The sequence below is a fragment of the Scatophagus argus genome, chromosome 10 (genome assembly GCF_020382885.2).
Source record: "Scatophagus argus isolate fScaArg1 chromosome 10, fScaArg1.pri, whole genome shotgun sequence".
NCBI lineage: Eukaryota > Metazoa > Chordata > Actinopteri > Scatophagidae > Scatophagus > Scatophagus argus.
This window is the reverse complement of record NC_058502.1, coordinates 9,441,396-9,463,093: the sequence shown is the minus strand read 5'-3', so window position 1 is coordinate 9,463,093 and position 21,698 is coordinate 9,441,396. Positions and strand designations below refer to the sequence as shown.

The 21,698-nt window shown below is 42.6% G+C and overlaps 1 protein-coding gene across 3 annotated transcripts in view; it reads right to left on the bottom strand.

The window, feature by feature from the left end:
* The window catches only part of LOC124065715 (cGMP-dependent protein kinase 1), a 72,792-nt gene extending 53,452 nt beyond the window's left edge, over positions 1-19,340 (bottom strand). The window contains exons 1-2 of one of the 3 annotated variants that reach the window (XM_046401370.1): positions 18,524-19,340; positions 9,963-10,129 (exon numbers count right to left, since the gene is read on the bottom strand). In XM_046401370.1, the coding sequence (XP_046257326.1) occupies positions 9,963-10,129; positions 18,524-18,780 (424 nt within the window). In that variant the 5' untranslated portion in view covers positions 18,781-19,340. Of the gene's footprint in view, positions 1-9,962; positions 10,130-14,774; positions 15,858-18,523 lie in introns of those variants that run through there. The other 2 variants (XM_046401371.1, XM_046401369.1) reach the window with 2 other exon arrangements.
* Positions 19,341-21,698: the final 2,358 nt, after the last annotated feature.

Genomic DNA, 21,698 nt, shown 5'->3' with positions numbered 1-21,698 from the left:
ACAGCAGCAGTCTGTGAACATGAGACCAGTATGATGTTCACCCTGAGTCCTGCATCCTTGTTCCCCATGATATAATTTCTGCACAATTTCCGAAAAATATGCTTGTTGACTGTTAGCTTCCTGTCAAGCAACTTGTGGAGCAGCCTGTGTAACCATCTGCAGCTTCAGACAACTTACCATCGGAGGTGGAAAAGGGAGAGTTTACTTTCCTTTTTTTGTGTGTGTGTGTCTTTTCAAAAAACACCGGTGCCAGCATCCCTTTTAAATTGACAAGAAGAGAGACTTTTGAATACGCACTGCTCTGCGGGTTGGCTCCGAGTGCAAACTAGCTGACGTCAAACAGCCTTCTTAAACGTATGCCAGCTTTTTTTACAGAAAAAGGAAAGGAAAAAAATGCGGGGACATGGCAAGAGAACCGGGGTGACAAACGTAAGAAGGCAGTGCTGAAGAGAGGATAAGAGCAGCAGAGGGGCAGCAGAGGAGCAGCAGAGGAGAAAGACGAGGAAGGACACCTGATGCTGCAGGTGAGCGCTGCTGAACATCACATCATTTGTGGTGAGAGCACTTCAGATCTTTTTCAGTTGAACTGAGGCACCCTCACACAGGGTGCCTTGCCATCGGTATGATGGAGAATTAGACTGCAGTTCTGTACAAGTGCTTTTCAGATGTAAGGACACTAAGTAGTGTCTTGGTCCTATAGACTGAGAACAGCTGGTTTCATCCTTTTAACATCATTTTATCAGGCAGGAATCCAGCCATGAACATACTGCAATACCTTATGTCTACTTTTAGCGCCCTTAAGCCTCACCCCGAAGGTTACTTTAATTCAGTGGGAGTAAGAAGACATGTGAGGTGAGGCACGACAGTTAAACTACCTTGTCTAGAGCCCCTGTCCTATCTGAGTTTTCATTAAAACGTTGTAATAGGCCTGGTTTCATCATTGCCACTCTCTTGGTCATCAAACTCAGATTATGGCTCCTGTGTTGACAAGCTGATTGATAGCCTAAGCAGGGGGCAGTGAAAATGATCATTTTGTATTCAGAGACAAATCACAGCATTGTAATTAGCAGTTAGCGTCCAGACCGTGCGCTGTACTGCAGCTTTTCTTTTATGCAGACCAGACTTAATTAGGCAGCTTCAAAAGCAGAATACAGATTTATATGGCAATCGAAGTACTACAGTAATAGGCCTCTCTCATTTCCACAGCCTGCTCTCATTTCAGTAGTCTACTGTATCACCTCAGGCATGAGAAGGCATTCAGAGGGAACTTTAGATTCAGAGTATCTGCGTAAGTAGAAGTGCACATACAAAACAAGCTTAGGTTAACATCAGAGGCTCCGTAAGGCCGTACTTTGCACTGCTTTGAGCTAAATGCTAATATGAGCAGATGTTTTTTCAGGTGTCCATGATCTGCATCTTATTTTGGTGTGTTTGCATGCTAACCTTTTCTGAACAGCACACTCACAAAGTATATCTCAGCCTTCCATACAATAGGTGCTCACATATTTCAGCCTGAACCAAAATGATGTACCGACTGACAGACCGACATGTTTTGTACCGTCACTGTGGAAAGAAAATTGATATTACCAACTTCCCATTTTCCTTCCTTCCTTCCTTCCTCTGATTGTTGAAAGATTACATGCTGCTCATTGGGTTGAGAATTATCCCAGCCTCCTTGGCTCATTTAATCTTTTCAAAATGTCATTAAATGCTTTGTTATCTCACTTAAAACAAGGCTATTTTTCTTAGTTTAGAAAAAGTTGTGATAATTAAGAAAGTACAGCAATATGCTCCTACTGTATCTGCTTACACATGCAGCAACACTTTACACACATGCACACTCAAAGTCATCTTATAACAGTGATTTCTACTTTTGCCCCAACAAAAATTCTGAGAATTTCCATGCTGGGGTGGAGAGTGTTTCACAGAGGCAATCAAAGTTCAAAAAGAGATCAAAGAAACGAAATTTAACTCAAGTAAAAAGTCTGCAGTGACTGAAGAGAAATGTAAAGGAAACCCATATCTCAAATCTTGACTCCAGTGGTACTGATTGATGAGAGTGCCCTTTCAAAGCTTGATGTATTCAGGCTTCTTCATGTACGCAAGTTTACAATAAAAGCCAAGAACACAACCTTTAAGGATGGACATCGTGAGACTGTCCTCAGATCAAAATGTTGCTTAGAGCCAGTGACTGCAACTGCACATGCATATATTTGTATATATACATGCACAGTATGTGTGTGGGTGCTGTGCATGTGTCTAAGGGTGAAAAGAGGAATTTGACCGTGAATGTAGCAGAGTACAACTCGAGCCATATCTTGTGTCCTCAAGTCTGAACCTCAGCAAACACAGGGCTTATCTAGTCACGGTAGACTCTCAGTATTACCCCAGCTACAGCCAAAACCTCCACACACACACACACACACACACATATACACACTCACACACATGCACACACACACTCACATACAAACATCACACTCACAGCAAGTAAACATACAATACAGTACACTTTATGCCCACCTAAGCCAAAGCAAAGACTGGAGTTTCATACATTTGCATAATATTCGGCTCATATGATGCTCATAAGCTCTCTTTGTCAGTGTCTGCCTTTCCTTTCTCCTTCTCCTATTTAACACACACACACACACACACACAAACACACATACAATGCGTTCCAGATGAGGAACCCTCAAAACCGTGGTTGGCCACAAAAGGGATAAAGGCTCTGGGATCATTCACAAATTGCTCATTAATTCTTACTCTAAAGTGTATTCATCGGCCTCAGTAGAGTGAATATGGGGATCAATTCTTGTTCTAGAGTTCAGGGGGAAAAAACAAAGAGCATCTGACACTAATCAGAATAAAGGAAAAGACAATGAAGGAGGGAGGGGTGAACGGGGAAGAAAGGCAGAGGATATTAAGAGAAAGAAGCAGAAAGGAATGGACAGATAGTTGAAGAGCAACAAAGAGGAATGAGACAGTAAATGAAAAGAAGTAGTGATGAGCAACTGGAGAAAAGATGGTGACAAGAGGAGAGACTGGGGTCATCGTCAGTAAAATGTGAGGAGGAGTGACAGAAGGAGTCATGCATGCCTCTGCTCTTACATTTGAGCATTCTGAATTGATACTGTGTACCTCTGTGTGTGTGTGTGTGTGTGTGTGTGTGGTTGAAAGAGAGAGAAAGTGACAAAGGGAACAAAGGGCAAATGAGAAAAGACACTTGCCAGAGAAAGAGTATTTTCACTTGATGATCAGGTCAGATGGTGAGCCAATCGAAACAGGTGACATCATTAGTCACAATTTGCACATAAATGACACATTAGATAAAGACGTATTCTTCTTGATAGAAGTATATATAAGATCATTAGACTATTATATGTTAATAAATGCAGGTGTATGTTCACCAACCTTAAAAATCAATAAGCCCCCTGAATTTGGAGTGTGACAAAAACTTTATCCTCTGCTCTTTTGCTGCCTTCACGTTTTCTTCTCTTTTCATGTGAGATCATGAATTAAAAAAAAAAAAAGAAAAAGAAATTCTGATGTATTCATGATCTACAGTTAGTGTGCGTCACTATCACAACCTAAGTTGTAAATTGGAAATCAGATGCAGAAAAATTTCCCGCAAGCTCTTTCACAATAAATGATTTTTCATGCCCGGTGCACCAACAATTCTGACAGTCACGTGAATACAAAGAATTACACACACACACACACACACACACACACACCAGGTTTCAGAGTAACCATATTTAAGTGGACAGACACAGGGTTAACACCTGATCCCGGCAGTTACTTTCGACGTGTGTATGTGTGTGAGATAACTAGGGAGAGTGTTTAAATGTCATTCCAATTACAGACCTCTCACCTATTCCCCAGATGATCTCTTAATAAACCCCCCCACAAGGAGCCTCATTAAAGTTGTCATGAGATCCCGTAGTCTTGGAGAGACTATATGTGACTCAATCTCCTGGTAATAATGGTATAACATGTCATGTTACATAAGTGTGTACACACACACACACAGAGGTGATCGTACATTCAATTTGAGTCCCAGGCAACTGAAATTGAGTTGCGGGAGACGCGTTTTCAGCAGCAGGGGTGACTCTGAGCCTCAGCAGTGGGTTACGCTTCATTATTAACTTAAAATTGTCGGCTGTACGGTGCTGTCAACATACAATAGGCAGCTTTTTTTTTTTTTGTATCAAATGTTGGCTACATGCTGTATTCTCTGGGGCCAATCAAACCAAAATCTGTGAGCCTCAACATTTTACTTTGCTGAGCTGAATTAGTTAAGTTGCCAGGCAACAATGCAGCGCAATGAGTTTGTGCGCTCACATTTCTGTAATCCAGTGCATTCTCTATTTTCATATCATCTTTTTTAATATGCGAATACATCATAATAATTACAAAGATCAGCCAACAACTTACTAACAGCAGTGGCGGCGGCAGCCGAGTAGCAGTTACAGAGGCAGTAGTAAGACTAGGCAGTGCTTTTAATTTGCTTTACGTATCCTTTCACACCTCTTACACTGAGTCACACTCAAGTGCCCCTGTTGATTACATCTCTATGCTGTCCTGAAAGATGAGAGAAGAGCCCATCTCCTTTTTCCTCTGCCTCATTGGCCAGTGAGCACAGAGGGACTCCTGCCTACAGCGCGATGAGAGAGGATGAGTCCTGTAAACCGTAAGTGCTGTCAGAATCTCAGACAGAGACATTTATTCATTTTGTCTCTTGTTTTGGAAGCTGGTAAACCGGTTGGTCTTTTAGCCAGTCGACTATTTTGGCTGGTGGCTGATTAGGTAAGATTGTGAACGTTGAGCTCTGGAGATCAGTTTTCATGTCAGGTTTTAATAAATCAGCCTGTAATGTAGAGAACAAGGTGACAGAGAGGTGATAAGGTGCTAGTAGAAGCTCGAAGGGATTATCACAGGATAAAATATGCCATGAAATGGTATGTAAACAGACACCTGTGCTCCTCATTTCCCATTGCTGTTTATATTTGATTAGAGACACATGCAAACAGATCAGTGTTTGAGGTTTACATGCACAATATGTTTACCAAACATCTTGAGTGTCATATCGTAACGAGTCAAAAAAAACATCAGATACTTTCCTTACAGAGAGACGTACAGAGCTACAGCGGGTAAACATTCCTATTCATTGTTATTCGGAGGTCTGTCTAAGTGAAACAGCAGGAAAAACAGAATAACTGGAGGAGTGGTTCAGCGTGAGCCTCAAAACAGCACATTGTTCCTTTCTGTCATTCAGACATTAAAGAATGACATTTAAGCCTCACTTCAAACTTCAAGTCTTTCTGAAAGAAAAAATCTGTCAGAATATTATATTTGCCTTCCCTAACGGCAGGTCAAATAAAATAATTGGGACTTCATCCAATTTGTGTTGAGAAAATGTCAAATCCTGGGCGTCTTCTCAAATCCCCTGAACACCTTCACATGAATAAAATGGTCTACGGTGTATCAACGGTTGCATTAAACAGGGTTAGCCTGTCAAAGAGACTGTCAATGTATTGTGAGCACGGGGAGGTCTGGGGCTGACTCATACTGTAACCCTGCTCTTTCTTCTCACTTTTCCACATGCCCTCCCTGTACACTTAGTAAAACTAATAAAATACACTGTGAAGGAGACAGCTAACTCCTCATAAAAGGTAACAACCAGAAAAAAAAATACATAAATTAGAATCAATATGCTGTGCGCCTTTATCCTCCTGGCTTGACTTTTTTTCTGTGAACACACCTGTTTCTCATACAGAATGAAAGCTATAAATGCATGAATCTTAAGTGAATAATCAAATGTAAATGCAAAGTTGGCTGTTATTGTCAGGATAAAAATCTGTCCTGCACATATGTACAGTTTAAATAAGAAAGTTTAAGTGAACAGGTGACTACTTTATCATGATAACAGGATGTGTGCTGGGGACTCTCCGGCATAGTCTTCCTGTTGTAACATCAACACCAGAGGTTATACCTGAACATCACTAGCGCCGAAGCAAACAATTAAGTGTTAACGTAAAAGAAATAACTATAACAATGAGAAGTGGCTTTTTCTGGTTCAACAATCCAAACTTTGAAATTCCTCTGCTGACAGGAAAAATAAGCACATTTTTAATTACAAATTAAAAAAACCCAATCAAATTTTAGCACATTAGTGTGTTTATGCCATCCAAAAGAATCATCTAATCTCTATTCTCAAAGGTCAGGATTAGGCCCTATTACACCTCTAACAAGCTTATTCATAACACTGTCAATGCTCCGATAATAACATGTTCTTAGAGGACAAGTAGAACCTGAACTACCTATTTGTATTAGCATACACATTTTCATTAGCTTAGGTTGAATGATGACTATGAAGGAAGTCATGAGGGTTTTACTGTTGAGGAAGTACTTGATAGTAATTGGATGTGATTATACTTGTCATTATCATCATTAGCCACCTGTATGGGTCTTCCTGGGTGACACAGCCAATCAAAAATCCTTGCTCATCTCCATGGAAACCTGAGGTTTTGTCTCAGTTGCAATCAGTATTTTAAGGAGGGCCGGTGACAGTTACAGCCCATTGGATGCAACCAAAATACAGCGAACGCTCATTAGAGCAGCTACTGGCCATGTAGGCAGCCTCATCACAGCAGCAAGCCGGTGCCAGGATCCATTCTGTTTTCTCTGATTTTTAATTATCAAGCAGCAAAAGCGAACTCCTCTGAGGTTGTTTAAACACAGAGGCTGTGCTATTCTCTGATATCAATCTAATTTCTCAGTAGGGGAAAATGAGTCACAAAATGCAAAATGAAAATGTATTTGAAGAGACAGCAAGGACATAGCACACTATTATCACAGTTTTTGTATTGATGTAATTGTGCCTCTTATGGTTACATGGTGCATGATAAACGCCGTCAGTCCCATGGCAAAACATCAATGACTAGCCTGCCAAGTTGCAGTCAGAAATGACTCTACAGCCTGAGCACTGAACACTTCATTTGCTAAGAAAATGATTTACATTGTGTGTTTGACATGGCATGGCACAGTCAGAAGTCCTGTCAGTGTGGATTAAAAACTCAGAGCCTGTAATGGGCTTTCACAGACCTTGGCACAAAGTCATCGACCCCTTGGCTAATGCTTTTAACATTTGTTTTTTATGCAAAATAAGTCAAGACCAGGGACGGTTAATGTGAAAACTGCAGGCAAGGGACAAGCTGGGACACCAGACAGAGAAAAACAAACGAGAGATGGGCAGAAAGTGGCATAGAAAGGAGTTGCTGCTGATGTTCTCTGAGAATACATATGTAAAGTATATGACTGAGAATTGAAAATGGGAAATAATTAACCATACATTTGATATTAGTGGCATATGACCACTGCTGAACTGAAGCCCTTGTTCCAATTAAGCTTTCCTCCATTGCTGTCGGAAAGGAAATCACAAAGCCTCTCAACAATTATTTCTCTTACAGATTGGTATCATTTGTTCTTCTCTTTCTGTTGAGCTCAGGCAAACCCAATTCATCATGTCAGTGTGACACTTGCTCATTTGTGACCTACAATGACGAGTCACCTCTTGCACAATCGACTTCTCACAGCCTTCGTCACAGGGAGAGATTCAGATCTACTCATGACCTACAGAACGGATGACCGGCGTTAAACAACACACATTTTTAGACCATCACCTCGGCATCTGGAGCTTCATGTCCTGGCTTTCTGTGAAAACTGCACCTGGTTCTGTTTCCTGTTTTCCACTTCGACTCTTGAACAGAACAAGGTGGTGTATATATTTGTCCTTGTTTTTGTTACGGGGTCTAGTACTTCCCCAAATTCTAACAATTCATTTCAGCTCACTGTTGCACAGGCCACTGTGTTTTACATTTCATTTGCATTATGCCAGTTACATGTTAGACTTTTTTACATATCTGTCTTCTCTCTACAGCCTAGAGATAAGGCCAGCAAGTAAAGTAAAAGTACCAGTGTTACAATGCCAAAACCGTCAGGATAAGTAAAAGTCCTGCATTTAAAACCTATCCATGTAAAAATACTATAATTATTAACAACATGTACTGAGATCTGTAGGAAAATGGTCCCTGTGACTGTTATTATCTTACAGCAAGCAGCATTTTACAATTCCTATGCTCAGTGTGGGTACTGGGACACACTGCAAGACTCTACAGTCACGTTAACAGCTCTATGCTACGGCAACATCAGCGTGCTAACGTGCTCACAATGACAATATTAATATGATGTTCAGCAGATACAATGTTTAACATGTTCACAATATCAGTTCAGCATACTTAATTAGCATGCTAACATTTCCTAATAAGCAAAAATGCAATCTGAGACTGATGGGAACATCATTAGTTTAGCAGGTATCTGGCCAGGAAAGTCTGCAGGATTCATCCTCTGGGAAGCATGAATGTAATCAAATCAATCTACTCAGCATCTGTTAGTCTGGACCCAAGTGGTGGATCATGTCACAACGTGGCTAAAATGTTGAGTCAGTCTCGCTTTTCTAGACCCACATTTACACTTTTATTAACATGAGTATCAGTATTCATTTCATCCAGAGCTGACGAACGGCAAAAGACCACTGCTGAACAATATGACTGAGTCATGTCTCTAATACAATAACCTTTAAAGTCACGGTTCAGATGCACCACAAAAGGTTTTTGAATTCAAACCCAGTGACTCATTAAAGACCAGATGAAGACAGAAAACAGCCATTTTTTCTGTTGGCATCCAAACAGAGACAACGTCTGTTCCTGGAGTTCTTTCAGACAGACAAATCCTACCTGCCTCTGCTTGAAAAGAGTGAAGTGCAGAATACGAGTATATTTTTGTAAAATTTCATAAAGAACACAGATTTGCGGTTGAATTTATCTTGAAAAAGGAAAGTCTCTCTTAGTTTAGTAAAATTGTTGTTTGTTTTTTAATTGTTAACTACGTTTGGCCAAAGGGAATGTCTTACCAATTCCATAATCAAAGGAGGTGGACAGCATTGAACAAACAATACCAGCAAGCTTCCTAGTAAAATATTAACCTTTAAATGCCATTACCTATATGTCAAAGATTCAGAGTTTCCCTTTTCTCTCTCTCTCTCTCTTTGTTCAGCTATGTCATTTAGGTTTTGAGAAAAGTGTTTCCACCTTTCAGCATTATTAAAGTCAAGCGCGAGTTATAAAGGTTTTAAAGAGGAAATTGGCGATAATATTAATTTATATGTTCTATATTTCTATATTTGAATCTGTATTATGTCAGTGAATGCCAAAGTTCACCTCTCTATGTATAACGATCAATTACATTGTGCAGGCATTGAACGAGGCCATTTTAACTGAGGTCAAATCTATCGTCAGGGACAATGGCTCTCTCAGGATTTTATAGCCGTATCACAAATCAAGTAGCAAAAATGCCCTTTCGCAAATCCCATCAGCACCAGCGTGGACAGTGTGCTCCCACATTCAGTATCACCAACACTATTTTAAAAAATAAATAAATACCACATGCTGAAACAATGCCGTTAAAAAAAGACTGAAATATCAAGAACTCAGCAGGGACACTGCATCATGAGAAATAAAATCGATGGTACATGTGTGAATCATGCAGCATCACAAAGCGTTATAGTTTTGACTTTTACTTCATCATCCTTCTGAAAGTCATCAATAATGCCCTTTCATTTCTTTTCCTTCATTGTCACAGTGGTGCTGTTAAAGTTCTCCCTACACAGTCCTACAGATTCAGTTAATTCTTATTCTTTATTATATATCCATCCATCCATTTTCTATACCGCTTATCCATCAGGGTCGCGGGGGGGCTGGAGCCTATCCCAGCTAACTATGGGCGAGAGGCGGGGTACACCCTGGACTGGTCGCCAGTCAATCGCATTATTTATTATATACTTCTTTATGGTGTTATTCTAGTCTTTGCACTAGATTTGTGCTTCCCCAGGACTGACATTTTACCTTCCATAACGTAGACCAGCGATCCCACATCGCCCTCCTTAATGATACAGCTGTCCTTTCCATACTCCACAGGGTACATGCAGTCCACAATCTCTTGGATCTGCGACAGCTCCAGGTTCTTCATGAAGTCATTGTCCAAGATGGCTTCCTTGATCAGATCCTTAGACCTGGAGAGAAGGTGAAACACAATTAAACGATACCTGCACAAACACATATAAACGTCACAGGTGTATCTTTGTGGTAAAAAGACCTGACGGGATACAATAAGAGGGAGAAAGTATCGTGTATCGCGCATATGACTGAAACAAAAACCTTGACAGAGATCAAACTATTCTCTACAATGCAGTGAAGGATGTTATTCAGGTCCACAGGCAGGCACATTGCTTATTTCTAAACCAAACTGCACAGTAGCTTTTCAAAAAACATATCCTCATTTCAAAGATGTCAAGGTGAAGCCTTTTTTTATCCCCTCCAAATGCTGGAACAAGTCAATAAATCGCAAAATCCATCCTTAATGGAGGCAGATTGTTTCCACTCATGGGCACATTTCTGAAAGCCAAACCAGCCTCCAGACTGTGGAGTCATTAGGGCATTCCACGGGTAAGTATTTTTTGCCAGGACTATGCAAGGAAGAGAGAAAATGTAATTAACTGTAAAGCTAATGTGCCGTTGTTAAGGTGCAGCACGGTGAACAGGTGAAAGAGCACTTTGTCAGGCGGGCTAAAAGGAAAAACAAAGGCAAATGGAATTAGATAACTTTATGAAAGGGGGCATTATGTCAAATTATCACTGAGATCAACAAGTCCACATTGGACACTACAGATGTACCATTGACGGACATTTGCTCATAAAAGGTGTCCATGTGTTGACACCAACGGGTGAACGAACGCTGGAAGCAGTGAGGGTTGAAACCGTCAAAGCGAGTGTCTGGCCAGTCCTCTCGGACACACAGAGGTGTCAGGAGACAGGAGAGAAATCTGACCTGATTCTCAACAGTCAAAATCATTCATTCATTAAAGCATGTCATGGCCACAGTCTGAGTTGCTCAGCTGGGTGCTGCATAGCTGGTTTTGACAGTGTCGGCTTGATGAATGAGGTTAATAATATGTATCAAGGTTAATCCAACTAGGGGTCCCCTCCTACTGAGAAGTGAAGCCTTTATACCCCCAATTCATAAAAAATACAGGGAGCACTCTCTGTCCCCTGATACTGGTGAAATGCCTCTTGCCTTTTCAGTGCCCTTTTCAGAACCTGATCACCTGAGGAACTCATAAGAGAGCAAATAGCCTAGAAGGCATTTATAAAGCAATGCTCCCGCCACACACAGGCTTCCCTGACCTGCTGTCAGCCCGCAGCAACATCCTACACAAACCACACAGGCACACAAACAAAACTTCAAGGACGGAAACTTCAATGTCTGCCCTGAGACAATATCAGCAGTGCCCTGGAGTTTGTTCAGTGAGAGTTATGTACTGACCTCTGTGCTTATGTCTGCCTTTTTAAACTTTTATGCTCACATGAATGATCGGCATCTGCAGATCATTTTAATCTGAACTGGTTTTGGTTTGGGTCTCAGATAGCGTGCTAAAATATAATTAACATGGTCCTTATAATGCAAGTTGTGCAGTTAACAGTCTGATAAATTTTCAGTTAGGGTTTCAAGGCCCAAGGCTCCCCAAACAGCTCTGCTTTAACTCCCTGACAGCAGTGATATTTGTGGATAAAAGTGAGGAACTAAATCACTAAAGACCAACATTAGCTAGCTGTCACAGTTTATTAGAAAAACACAGTGTACTTATTTAAGCACAAGCAAGGAGGAGAAAGCGTCAGACTGCTTGACTTCTCAGTGATGCTTCTTACACTCGGTTTCTGGATTGATAAACTGCTCTCAGTAACAGTTCAGAAATCCTTGCATATTGCATTTTCTCTCTCGAAAGGTTATTTACTGTATAAACACCACCGTTGTCTTCAGGCAATGTCTTTGTACGGTGGCATCACTATGTGAAACTCCTATTTGTAGACATGCCTTTTTAGAACATATTCTACATAACAATTGCTTTATTAGACATTTCACAGATATGAGAGAGATGACAGATACAGTCTTCCTCTTCCTCCGTCGTCCTCTGATTTTCATCGATTTGAACCTCGTGTAGAACAGAGCAGTCGCTACTCCAACAGGGCAGCTAGGATGATCCAAAGGCTCCTTGTTAGTTATTTTTTTATTCTACCACTTAGAATCAGAACAAGTTATTCCGGGGAATAAAAAAGAGAAGACTGAAGTGCTGCACCTATTTTTAAATTCCCACCCCACAACCTATGTTCAGATGTGCTTCCCAAAAAACTTGCTGGTTTTATTTCAACAAACCAACAAACACTGCACAAGGAGCAGAGGATGATTTGGATGTAACAACTCTTGTTAGGTTTTCGGGAATAAACCTTAATAAAAGTGTGAAGTGAGGATTCTTTAGACTGTAATGATCCTTATGATCCTTACTTAGTTAATGATGCTTTAAAACTTGCTTAAATGTATGCAGACTTTGCAGAACTCAGCATTTAATCACCAAACTAACAGGAAATCTGCCTCGCTGACCCTGTTTCTGTGACATTCCTGGTCTTTTCGTCTCCGATCTGGACCCCCCACCCCAACTTGAGCCTCTGAGCAACGTCCTCCAGCCAGACCTTTATGAAAACATATGCCTGCCTCGCCTTTGTGAGGATGATATATTTGCCTTCATCCACAAGTGAAGTCTGGGGCTGAGCAAGTTCAGCCTTCCTTAAAAGGAGAAAATATGCTCTTTTAGGAGGAAAAAAGAAGAGGGGTGGCAGAAAAGAGGGAGAGGAAATAAGAGGCAGACAGAGGGAGAGGGATAGCGAGCGTATTTGTAATGAACACTCTATGGGCCTCGTGAAGAAGATCAAGTGGGTGGGAATGAAAGACAAATATAAACATTTGGCCAAATCCAACAGGCAGAATCGCTACACTTCAATAACCAAACAAACTGAAAATGTAACACAGCTGTTGTTATCCCATGAGGGCGCTTGTGTATTTCATTCAAAAGAAAAAAGTTCTTTATTCTCAATTGAGCAATAACAAAAGTTACAAAAGAAAATAATTTGAACTTTTGCAATTTTCTCAAGCACAGATGCCCAAACAAACTGAAGAGCGACAACAATGCTGAACTAATAAGACAACAGTGTCCAGTCATTTGCACTCCACGGTCTGTCTGCTTTTCAATCTGTTTTACACGTATGTTTATTAGAAGAGAGACACTGAACACAGCTCTCATTTTTTGCCAGATGGAGAGTGTGAAAAGGTGTGGCAGATGCTCAGCAGGAAATCAGAGCTGTTGCTGAGAGGCACTGACGGAAGTTCAAACAACAACAACAACAACAGCAACAACAACAATGCAGAAAGTTAGTTTTCAGTTCCCTCATGTAATTTTCTTTCAGTTTCCCTGTGAGGATTTAATCGTCCAAAATGATTCGAGGCCAACGTCACCTCTCTGCTGTCAATGTGAAATCTTCCCTTTCCCTGTCGTAATCGAGAGACGATTCAAAAAATGTCAAGACGCAGGACAAATTGATATTTTGGAGATTTTGTTTTTGTTTTTCCAACTGAGGTCTCGCTAAAAGCCTCTTTGGGAAATCTCCTAATGGAAACAAGCATACAGAATAAAAGCTCTAAGACGACTATAATTATCAAAATAAAACGGTCAGCCGGTTGTACTTTACCAAACTGCCATTCCAAGCCGTCGTGTTTATTTCCAACAGCGAGACAAAGAAACAAATAAGAGAAGCTTTCTGGGGTTTTTTTTTCCTGACAAACAAAGCTGACAGGTATAACAAAGACTAATGACCTTTTCAGTTCAGATAAATAATCCCCTTCATTTTTTTTTAAATTTCTTTGATGAAATCCTTGGAGCTTTGTTTGTTTGTGCGTCAACGGAATAATGACATGCATATCTGACACATCTGATCTCTCTGCAAAGTCTGAGAACAGAAGCATTTCATATCACGCTATAATGCATTTAAAATTAGATAACGTACCAATGATTTGAATTTGAACATTCCATTCTGCTGAAGTCAAGTGACTTGACTGTCCCGCTATGCGTTACAAAGCTGGATTTATTTTTGGATTAATTACATTCAATATGTCAACCTTTCTTTGAGGGTGGGGGGTGGGGGGGGGCAAAGTGTGGATGGTTTCACAACAGAGGGCTATTTTAGTGCCAGTACGAGAACCAGACCTCACGCTGCAGACAGAGTTGAGTAGGAGAGATGTGTTTGCTTGAGTTTGAAAAGAAGACTCACAGAGAGAGAGAGAGAGAGAGAGAGAGACTAGCTCCTGACAAATCATAAGGTAAACATGCAAACAGAGAGCCTGTTAAGTCTGTCACAGAATCACAGCTTGTATGAAATAGGCACCGGCACATTGCAGGGCTGCTGCCATCACCAGCTCTCTAAACCTATAATTCCCTGTCAGTGGGAGACATTTCATCTCTCTCTCTCTCATGGTAATCTATAATCACGTGTATTGATAGTCAGCCTTTTATCACTGGGCTGCTGATACATTTATTGGTAAGTGCCACTGATGACAATCTTCTGATAAGATATTTCTCTCCTGTTCATGGTTGGTGGCATCATATCACATTTTCGTTGTGTGTGTGCGTGCGTGTGCGTTTGTGCTACAGGTGCTGCACCTGCTGCGCCACACGTAAAATTACGCACTGGAAAAGTGACAAAGCGTGAATTAACTCACACTGCAAATTAAGAGAAGAAAAAGTAAAACGCGTTTATGATGTGGACACCTACTGTGGGCTTTTGGGGTAGAAAGGTAGGGTGACATGGCTAAGATCCTGGATGTCGAAGGCAGTGGGTTCGGCCGAGATTGCCTGCCTCTTCGTCCGCTGCTGCTCGTGCAGCTCATTCTGCTTGTGGACTTGCTGGGTTGCCGGTTTGATTACGGAGCGGTACTTATCCAGCTCGTTCTGTAGTCTCTGTATGAGCTCGTCTTTCTGGTCCAGCTCCAGTTCCAGCTCATCGATGAGTGCGTCCCTCTGCCGCAGCTCCTCTATCTTCTCCTGGAGCGCGTACTGGAGGTCGCGTAAGGTGCCCATTTCCGTTGGCGGCGACGAGCGACTTCCCAATAAGTTTACCAAAAGGGAGCCAGCTGGGTCTTTATCTTCTCTGCTCATAAACTTTAGCCGGCATGAACGGCTTCAGAGGATGCAGCCCCTGTCTCTCCCGAGGGGGGGGATCCTCAACCGCTCTGTCACCAGCGGATGTTGGGAATTTAAGCTGAGGTATGTTCGGTCGGTGGTTGCCGCGACTGCCAAGGTGAAAGCGTCTCAGCCACAATCACGCAAAGTTTGCCCTCTCTCTCTCTCTCTCTCTCTCTCTCTCTGTCTCTCTCTCTCTCTCTCCCTCCCTCGGCGGTGTGACAGCGGAGGACCGTCCTCCCCGAGTGCGTCAGGCTGCGACCCAGTGAGAGCGCATGGCGAGAAGGGCGCCTACAGGAATCTGTGGCACAGTGCAGTCTGTCACTCCAGAGAGAGCCTCGCTAATCTCACATGAATAATGGACCCAGTCAGAAAGCCAGTGCTCGGAGAACCATGTCATCATACCTCAGAAACTCACCCTGAGGCTGCCGAGTTAGAAATAGATGAGCACCGGAGCCTTAATGGAAGCTGAAGGTGATGGAAACTTAATGAACCTCAGTGTAAGAATAAACATCTACTGGGGAAGGAAGGGAAGGCTCTGCTGCTTGTAGTGTGACAGACTATTTCTGTATTTTGCCTACATGGACAAAAGTGCAAACAAGAGAACATGATGCTGTGGTATAACAAATACTAAAAAGTGGCTCCCACTTTAGCATTTATTATATTAGGCCACTTTTCACAAATCCCTGTCAAACAACGCTTTCATTGTATTACAGATCTGATCTCAAAGTGGACCAATAAAGGCAAGGCAAAGAAAAAATAGGTATTCTGACAGATCTTACAAATATAACAATACCAAAGGCTCATGTCTCTCCACAGCAGCCCCACATTCCTCATCTTTTCTTGAGCCGTGTCTGGACTCTGCACTGTTGATGTCTGTCCACATTATCCCAATGAGTCATCTGAAGCTCAGCGAACATTACTAGCCTCACGCGCTCTGGACAAATTCGGAGGAGGATAAAGTGCCAAGGACAATCTGATAGGATGAAGAGTTAGTGAGGCTACGACAGCAATTACTGTGCTGAGAGGATGGGGAGTCACAGGCTGACAGTGAGGACAAAAGGAGGGATGAGCAGGATTACTTTGGCTCTAAGGACAGATGTGTTTGGTGTGTGTGGTTAAAAAGCATCTTCTTCCTTACAGAAAAAAGCATGTAAACAACCTCGGACAGAGATAGCTGGTCTAATAAAAGATCACAGCTGCCCTCTTGTGGTGAGTTCATGCATCAACTCAAACACACAGCAACAAGGTGGATCGTCTGCTTTGCAGGCACTTAATGATCCCACAGTGCTCCCAAGTATCACCGTGTTAATGGATACCCGAGCAGTGTGTGCTGTGGCAATGAATAATTAGTTCTATTACTGCAAATACTGGCATGTAGCTTACAGTACTCCTGTGTGCAATGAGTGAAAACAAATGGAAACCTGCAGCTTAGCAAACAACCCCAAAAACACCAAAGAGTAAAAAAGAGAAGGGATTTAAGCTTTCTGTGAGACTTTAAATGAGATAAAGCAACTGTGGGAGCACCTATTCAACAAATGAAGCAGGTCGTTGTCTGTTTAAGCCATTAGAATAACAGCTTTATATATTTCTCCCCAAACTATGTGTTTTTGGGCTGTTTTCTATATGCAAACACCCAAACTTCCAATAAAGCAAAGCAGCTTTTCTCTTCTGAGCTAATTAAAAGCATCACGTTTTCTTGCGACTCTGTCAAGGGGAGGGCAAGAAAATGAAGCAGCGGCAGCAGAGTTTCTTTCATATCGTGTGCCTGGAGACTTCAAGCTCTCCCTCCTGTCCAGTGTTGCATCCCAACCGCATCCGCCCATCATCAAAAGGCCTTCCCACTGTCCTTCAAAGCACCTCTGCGCTTTAAATTTCACCTCTCTAACCATCAGCTCAGCCCTTTTCCTATGCAGATCAATAGAAACAGGATCCGCCGCTCCTCGCTGCGGTAATCCGATGAGCGGGGCAGGCCACCGGCTGGTGCCACGTCCCGACTCTAATGGGGAGGGGGGGGTCACGCCGTCTCTGACCCCGGGTACGGCGGCGCAGGTGGAGGCCTTCCTCCAGACGCCCCATGGCACCAGGAACAATCACGTCATCTCATCTTTTCACAAACAGTTTACTTCCGTTTAACAGGGTATTTGGCCACACGTAGGCCCATTCAAACACACAGTGTGCCTCATCAGCATAATTTGACCCTTTTCAGAATGAGCCCTGATTCTGGAAGAACGCTGACAACAGATGATACGTATACTTGACCATTGCTGTGTAGAATATAGCCTGTTAGTCATTATTTCTCAATGAACCAGGGTCATTCATGACCTCCATACTTCATTCTCAAGTATTTTTATGCTTTGCCTCAGGACACCGCGAGCACTTTTGTGTTTGTTTGAAAGCACACCAAGTATCAGCTAATGAGTGCAAATGAGGACCTTCCCTGACTGCGCTTTATTAATGCAAATGAAGACTGGAAATTGTCTAGCCATCTTAATAAAATCAACCCCACTGTCTATTGCATTAATTGAGGCAGTGATTTCTGCTTGTGTTTTTGTGCGATATTAATGTAAGAAGTAAATTATCCTCATGGGATTTTGGGAAGTTCAAAAATCAAAAGATGAAGAGTCAGACTTTTTGCTGGGAGTAATCACAGCACAAAATCAAGCTGAACATACTGAAAGGATGAGACAACCTTTAACTATTACGTTACAGGCCTCACACGAAACCCTCAAAGTCAACACAAGCATACTATGAAGCTAAAACGAGCACCTAAAGGTGATGAAGGAAGCATATGGTCAAACAAAGCGTTTTCTAATGGAGTATTAAATATCCTCAGACATGCACTTCGGGTCCTCAGCGTCCAGCTACTAAAAGCCAATAATGCATCGCACTTCCTCCTGTCTGTGTCCCGTGGGACTGCCATGATGGATCTGATCAATTAGGAGCTCTTTCTGAAGCTCGTCTTGGAGCTGCGTCATCGGCCCCAAGAATGAAAGTGCTCGTTCATTCATGGCAAACGTCTCCATGTCTCATTTATGGAAAAAAAAAAAGACGAGGTGGACAACAGACAGAAAAGAGCTTTGTGGAGAAAGGACACCGAAGTACCACGAGAACTTGTGTGTGTGTGTGTGTTTGAGTGCGTGGAGTTGTTATCAACATACTGCACATTCATTTCTCGATCACGTTTCTGTTGGGAGAGTTGTGCTTCCTGCTAACAGGGTATCGATTCACGCCGTTCGAGGCAAACATTTTGGTTGTGGAAAGAAAAGATACACGATATGTTAAGATGGAAGGCAAAGTTGACACACGGGCAAACAAGTACGCCTACTGAAAGAGTCTTACCAGTCTGACTTGGCGTGTTTCCGAAACGTCTGCCTCGACACATCCTGGTGCGTCTGAGGCTCCGCGGAGATGCCCTGCGCCCTGCGGGTCCTCGGTCCAATAAGTTGAGCGCTGGGCAGAACAGACTGACATTTGTGCAATTTTCTCTTCAGTTCTTGAATCTCGTCTTCCCTGTCCGCCAGGCGCCTCTCCAAATCCCGTATCCTCTCCTCTTTCAGCAGCAGGATCTTGGCAAAGTCGTCCTCCAGGTCACTCATTTTGAAATCGGCGTTAAACTTTCCGCGATCACTCCGCGATATGTGGACCAAAACGATTAACTCCCAGCACTCGCGCAGGTTGTGGAAACTGGACACAGAGATCCCCCCCCCCTCTAAATACGCACAGGATGATGATGCTCCTTGAATACCCACCTTCACTGCCCACTTGTTTATTTCAGAAGAAACGAGCAAAGCGGTGTTTAAAGCCGGGCAGCGGACGGATGATAGAGCAGCGCCACGCTACAGTCCACCAAGCCTCCGGGGAACTGCTGATGATCCTTCATTGAGAAACCAATTACAGCAGCTCTTCCTCTCTGAGGACGCAGGCAGGCCGTCAAACTGGGCACTTAAAAGCCGAGGCAACTCCTGTAGTTCGCCGCCTCTCACACTGCAAATACACCACAGAGGAAGTCCAGAGCTGCTGCTGCTGCTGCTGCTGCTGTCAAATATTTGTTTACGATCTATCTGCACAATCCCGTTTGAGCGCAATGTTTGGCACACACATCACCTCCCCGACCTAGCATATTGCAAAAATCAATTGTCCCGCACCCGCACTGGCTTCATTGGACAGTGGACTGGGCTGTAGCTCGTTTGCAGCGATCACATTTTACGTATGGACTAAACACACATCAGTGAAGTGAAAGTAATCTCCCTATAAGGAGAATACTTGAGTGCACTGGTGATTTGCTTTCTAACTTGCTGTTCAGTGTTGTTGTGATGATCCAATCCAATCTTAAATCAAAGGATATAATAAAAAAAATATGTAGTGTTATTTTAAACATCAAACTCATGTGAAGAACAAAATGAAAATCTAGATGATACTCAAACACTCCAAAACTGATGATTCATAGTTGCAGAAGATTTTTTTTTTTTTTTATCTTTTTTTAAAATGTCCAGCATAAAGTTAAAATTACTCAACAGGTTCAGAGTGTGTTTTCTTACCAGTCAGACTAATCAGTGAGATACACACTTTGGCATCAACAGTCACATTCATCCTCTGCGTGCTGTGCTGACTGAAGAGACTCCTGCAACAGATCATCTCTTCTCTCTGTAATATTAATCTCCAAATCCAGCCAGTCATTTCTATGCACCATTTTTCACTCTACTGCCTAAATCTGTTTCAACTCAATGAATTCATTGAGCAAAGAAAAAAAAAAAAAAAGGGGGAGCTCATGAGCACTGGGGGGATGTTTCATTAAGATTCTGAGTTAAAAATAGAGTGAACAGATCTTTCCTTTGCTGGTGTAGTACAACATATCTCACCCTTGTCTACTGCTCGCCTTCTTATTTTTCCAACCAGCTCTTATTGGGTTAGAGATGAGTGTTCCTTGCTGGAAAGCCTGGGTGTATTTGCAGAGTTTTATTGCATACTATCTGACATTTTCTTTCCCTCCCAAACCTGTATCTCTCCAAATGCATCTTGGAGAAGAATATTACCATGATAAATGGTTGCAAGACTCGTGATAACCCACTTATTTCTCACCTGGCTTCAGTCGGTCCTCAATAGACTGCTGAGGTTCTCATCATAAAAACACAAAATCCAATTCTTTACTGCTTTTTCTGAGTGTCTCTGCAAGTGCGTTTTGTGAGCGGCAAAGTGAATGTAATCAGCATTCAGAGACAAGGTGAGCACCGGGGTCGTGCTGTTATCAATGTGGAAAACAGTGATTGATTAATTATGTATGCAGCAGACACTGTGCCCATTATGACAGTGGTAAATTAAGTATCACCTTCCGTGACCCTATCCATATCCACGGAGAATATGGCTGCGCTGAAAAAGCTCCACTGACATCATGTTCAAGCAAAGGGCATTCACGCATTTGGACAAAACGACGCGGAATCTTATCAGTCAGTTTCGCATTAAAATGTGTTTGATCTCACGGCACTACCTCAATCAATACACACAATCAGTGCATGTACCTACGCGTACTCATTGCGTCACGACTCTGTCACCATCATCGGCTTAAGAGGACCCTCTGCGTTACCCCAACACTTGACTATCCCATGTTTACGCAGAGTGAGTAATGCTGCACTACCGGTTTCAGCTTGTGTTGTCTGAGCGCTACATGGGTCATCTCCCTTGGATGTTGTGGGTTAGGTAATGGCCAAGTTAGCCTTACGGCACCCAGAGATAGATGCTTTGAGAGTGGCCGTTCACAGGCGCCATTGAGGTCATGATTGCTGCGTCCGGCCGCCTTGTAATAAAGCGCTCATGTGCTGTCTTTGCAGTGTTTCTAAAGTGTCTCTGGGAAGGGAAAAGCTTGTGCCCTCTTGTTCGCCTCTGGGACAGATCAGCTTACGGAAGAGAAGAGGGCAGACATTAGTCACTGTTTTCCTGTAATACACTCATACACACACACATACACAAAAGAAACAGAGAGAGGTATCTTGGGTATACCCAGACATAATGCTTGCACATCATTATCACCCACGCACACGCTTGCATATAAAGATTTATGTAACCATTCACAAAACTAACATCCCAGCAGACACACAAACACGATCATCCCGCAGAGGGGATTACTGTAAGTGCAGTGGTAGGAGAGGTATGTTGCTGCATCTCTGGAGAATTTTCCCCCTTGAGCTCCTGATGTCTTTGAAACCACATCAGACTATGCCCCCGGTGTCTCTGCTCCTGTCCCAGTGAGACACCACCAGCTGGCTGCCTGCCTGGGCCTGCTGTCCCAGGAGAGGTGAGATGAGCGCTGAGAGGAGGTGAAAGACATCATGGGGACAGGGGAGTGATGCTTTAGCCCAGGGCAATCTATTTCTGAGCCTCTCCAGTCCTGTAAAAAAATGTAAAAAAAAACTACAGCAAACCGTACACTCCAGCAGCAATATCAATACGCAGACTTCACATGACATCGATGTAGTCTCGCACCGTAACATGATATCAAATCCAGAGCTGCAGATGAATC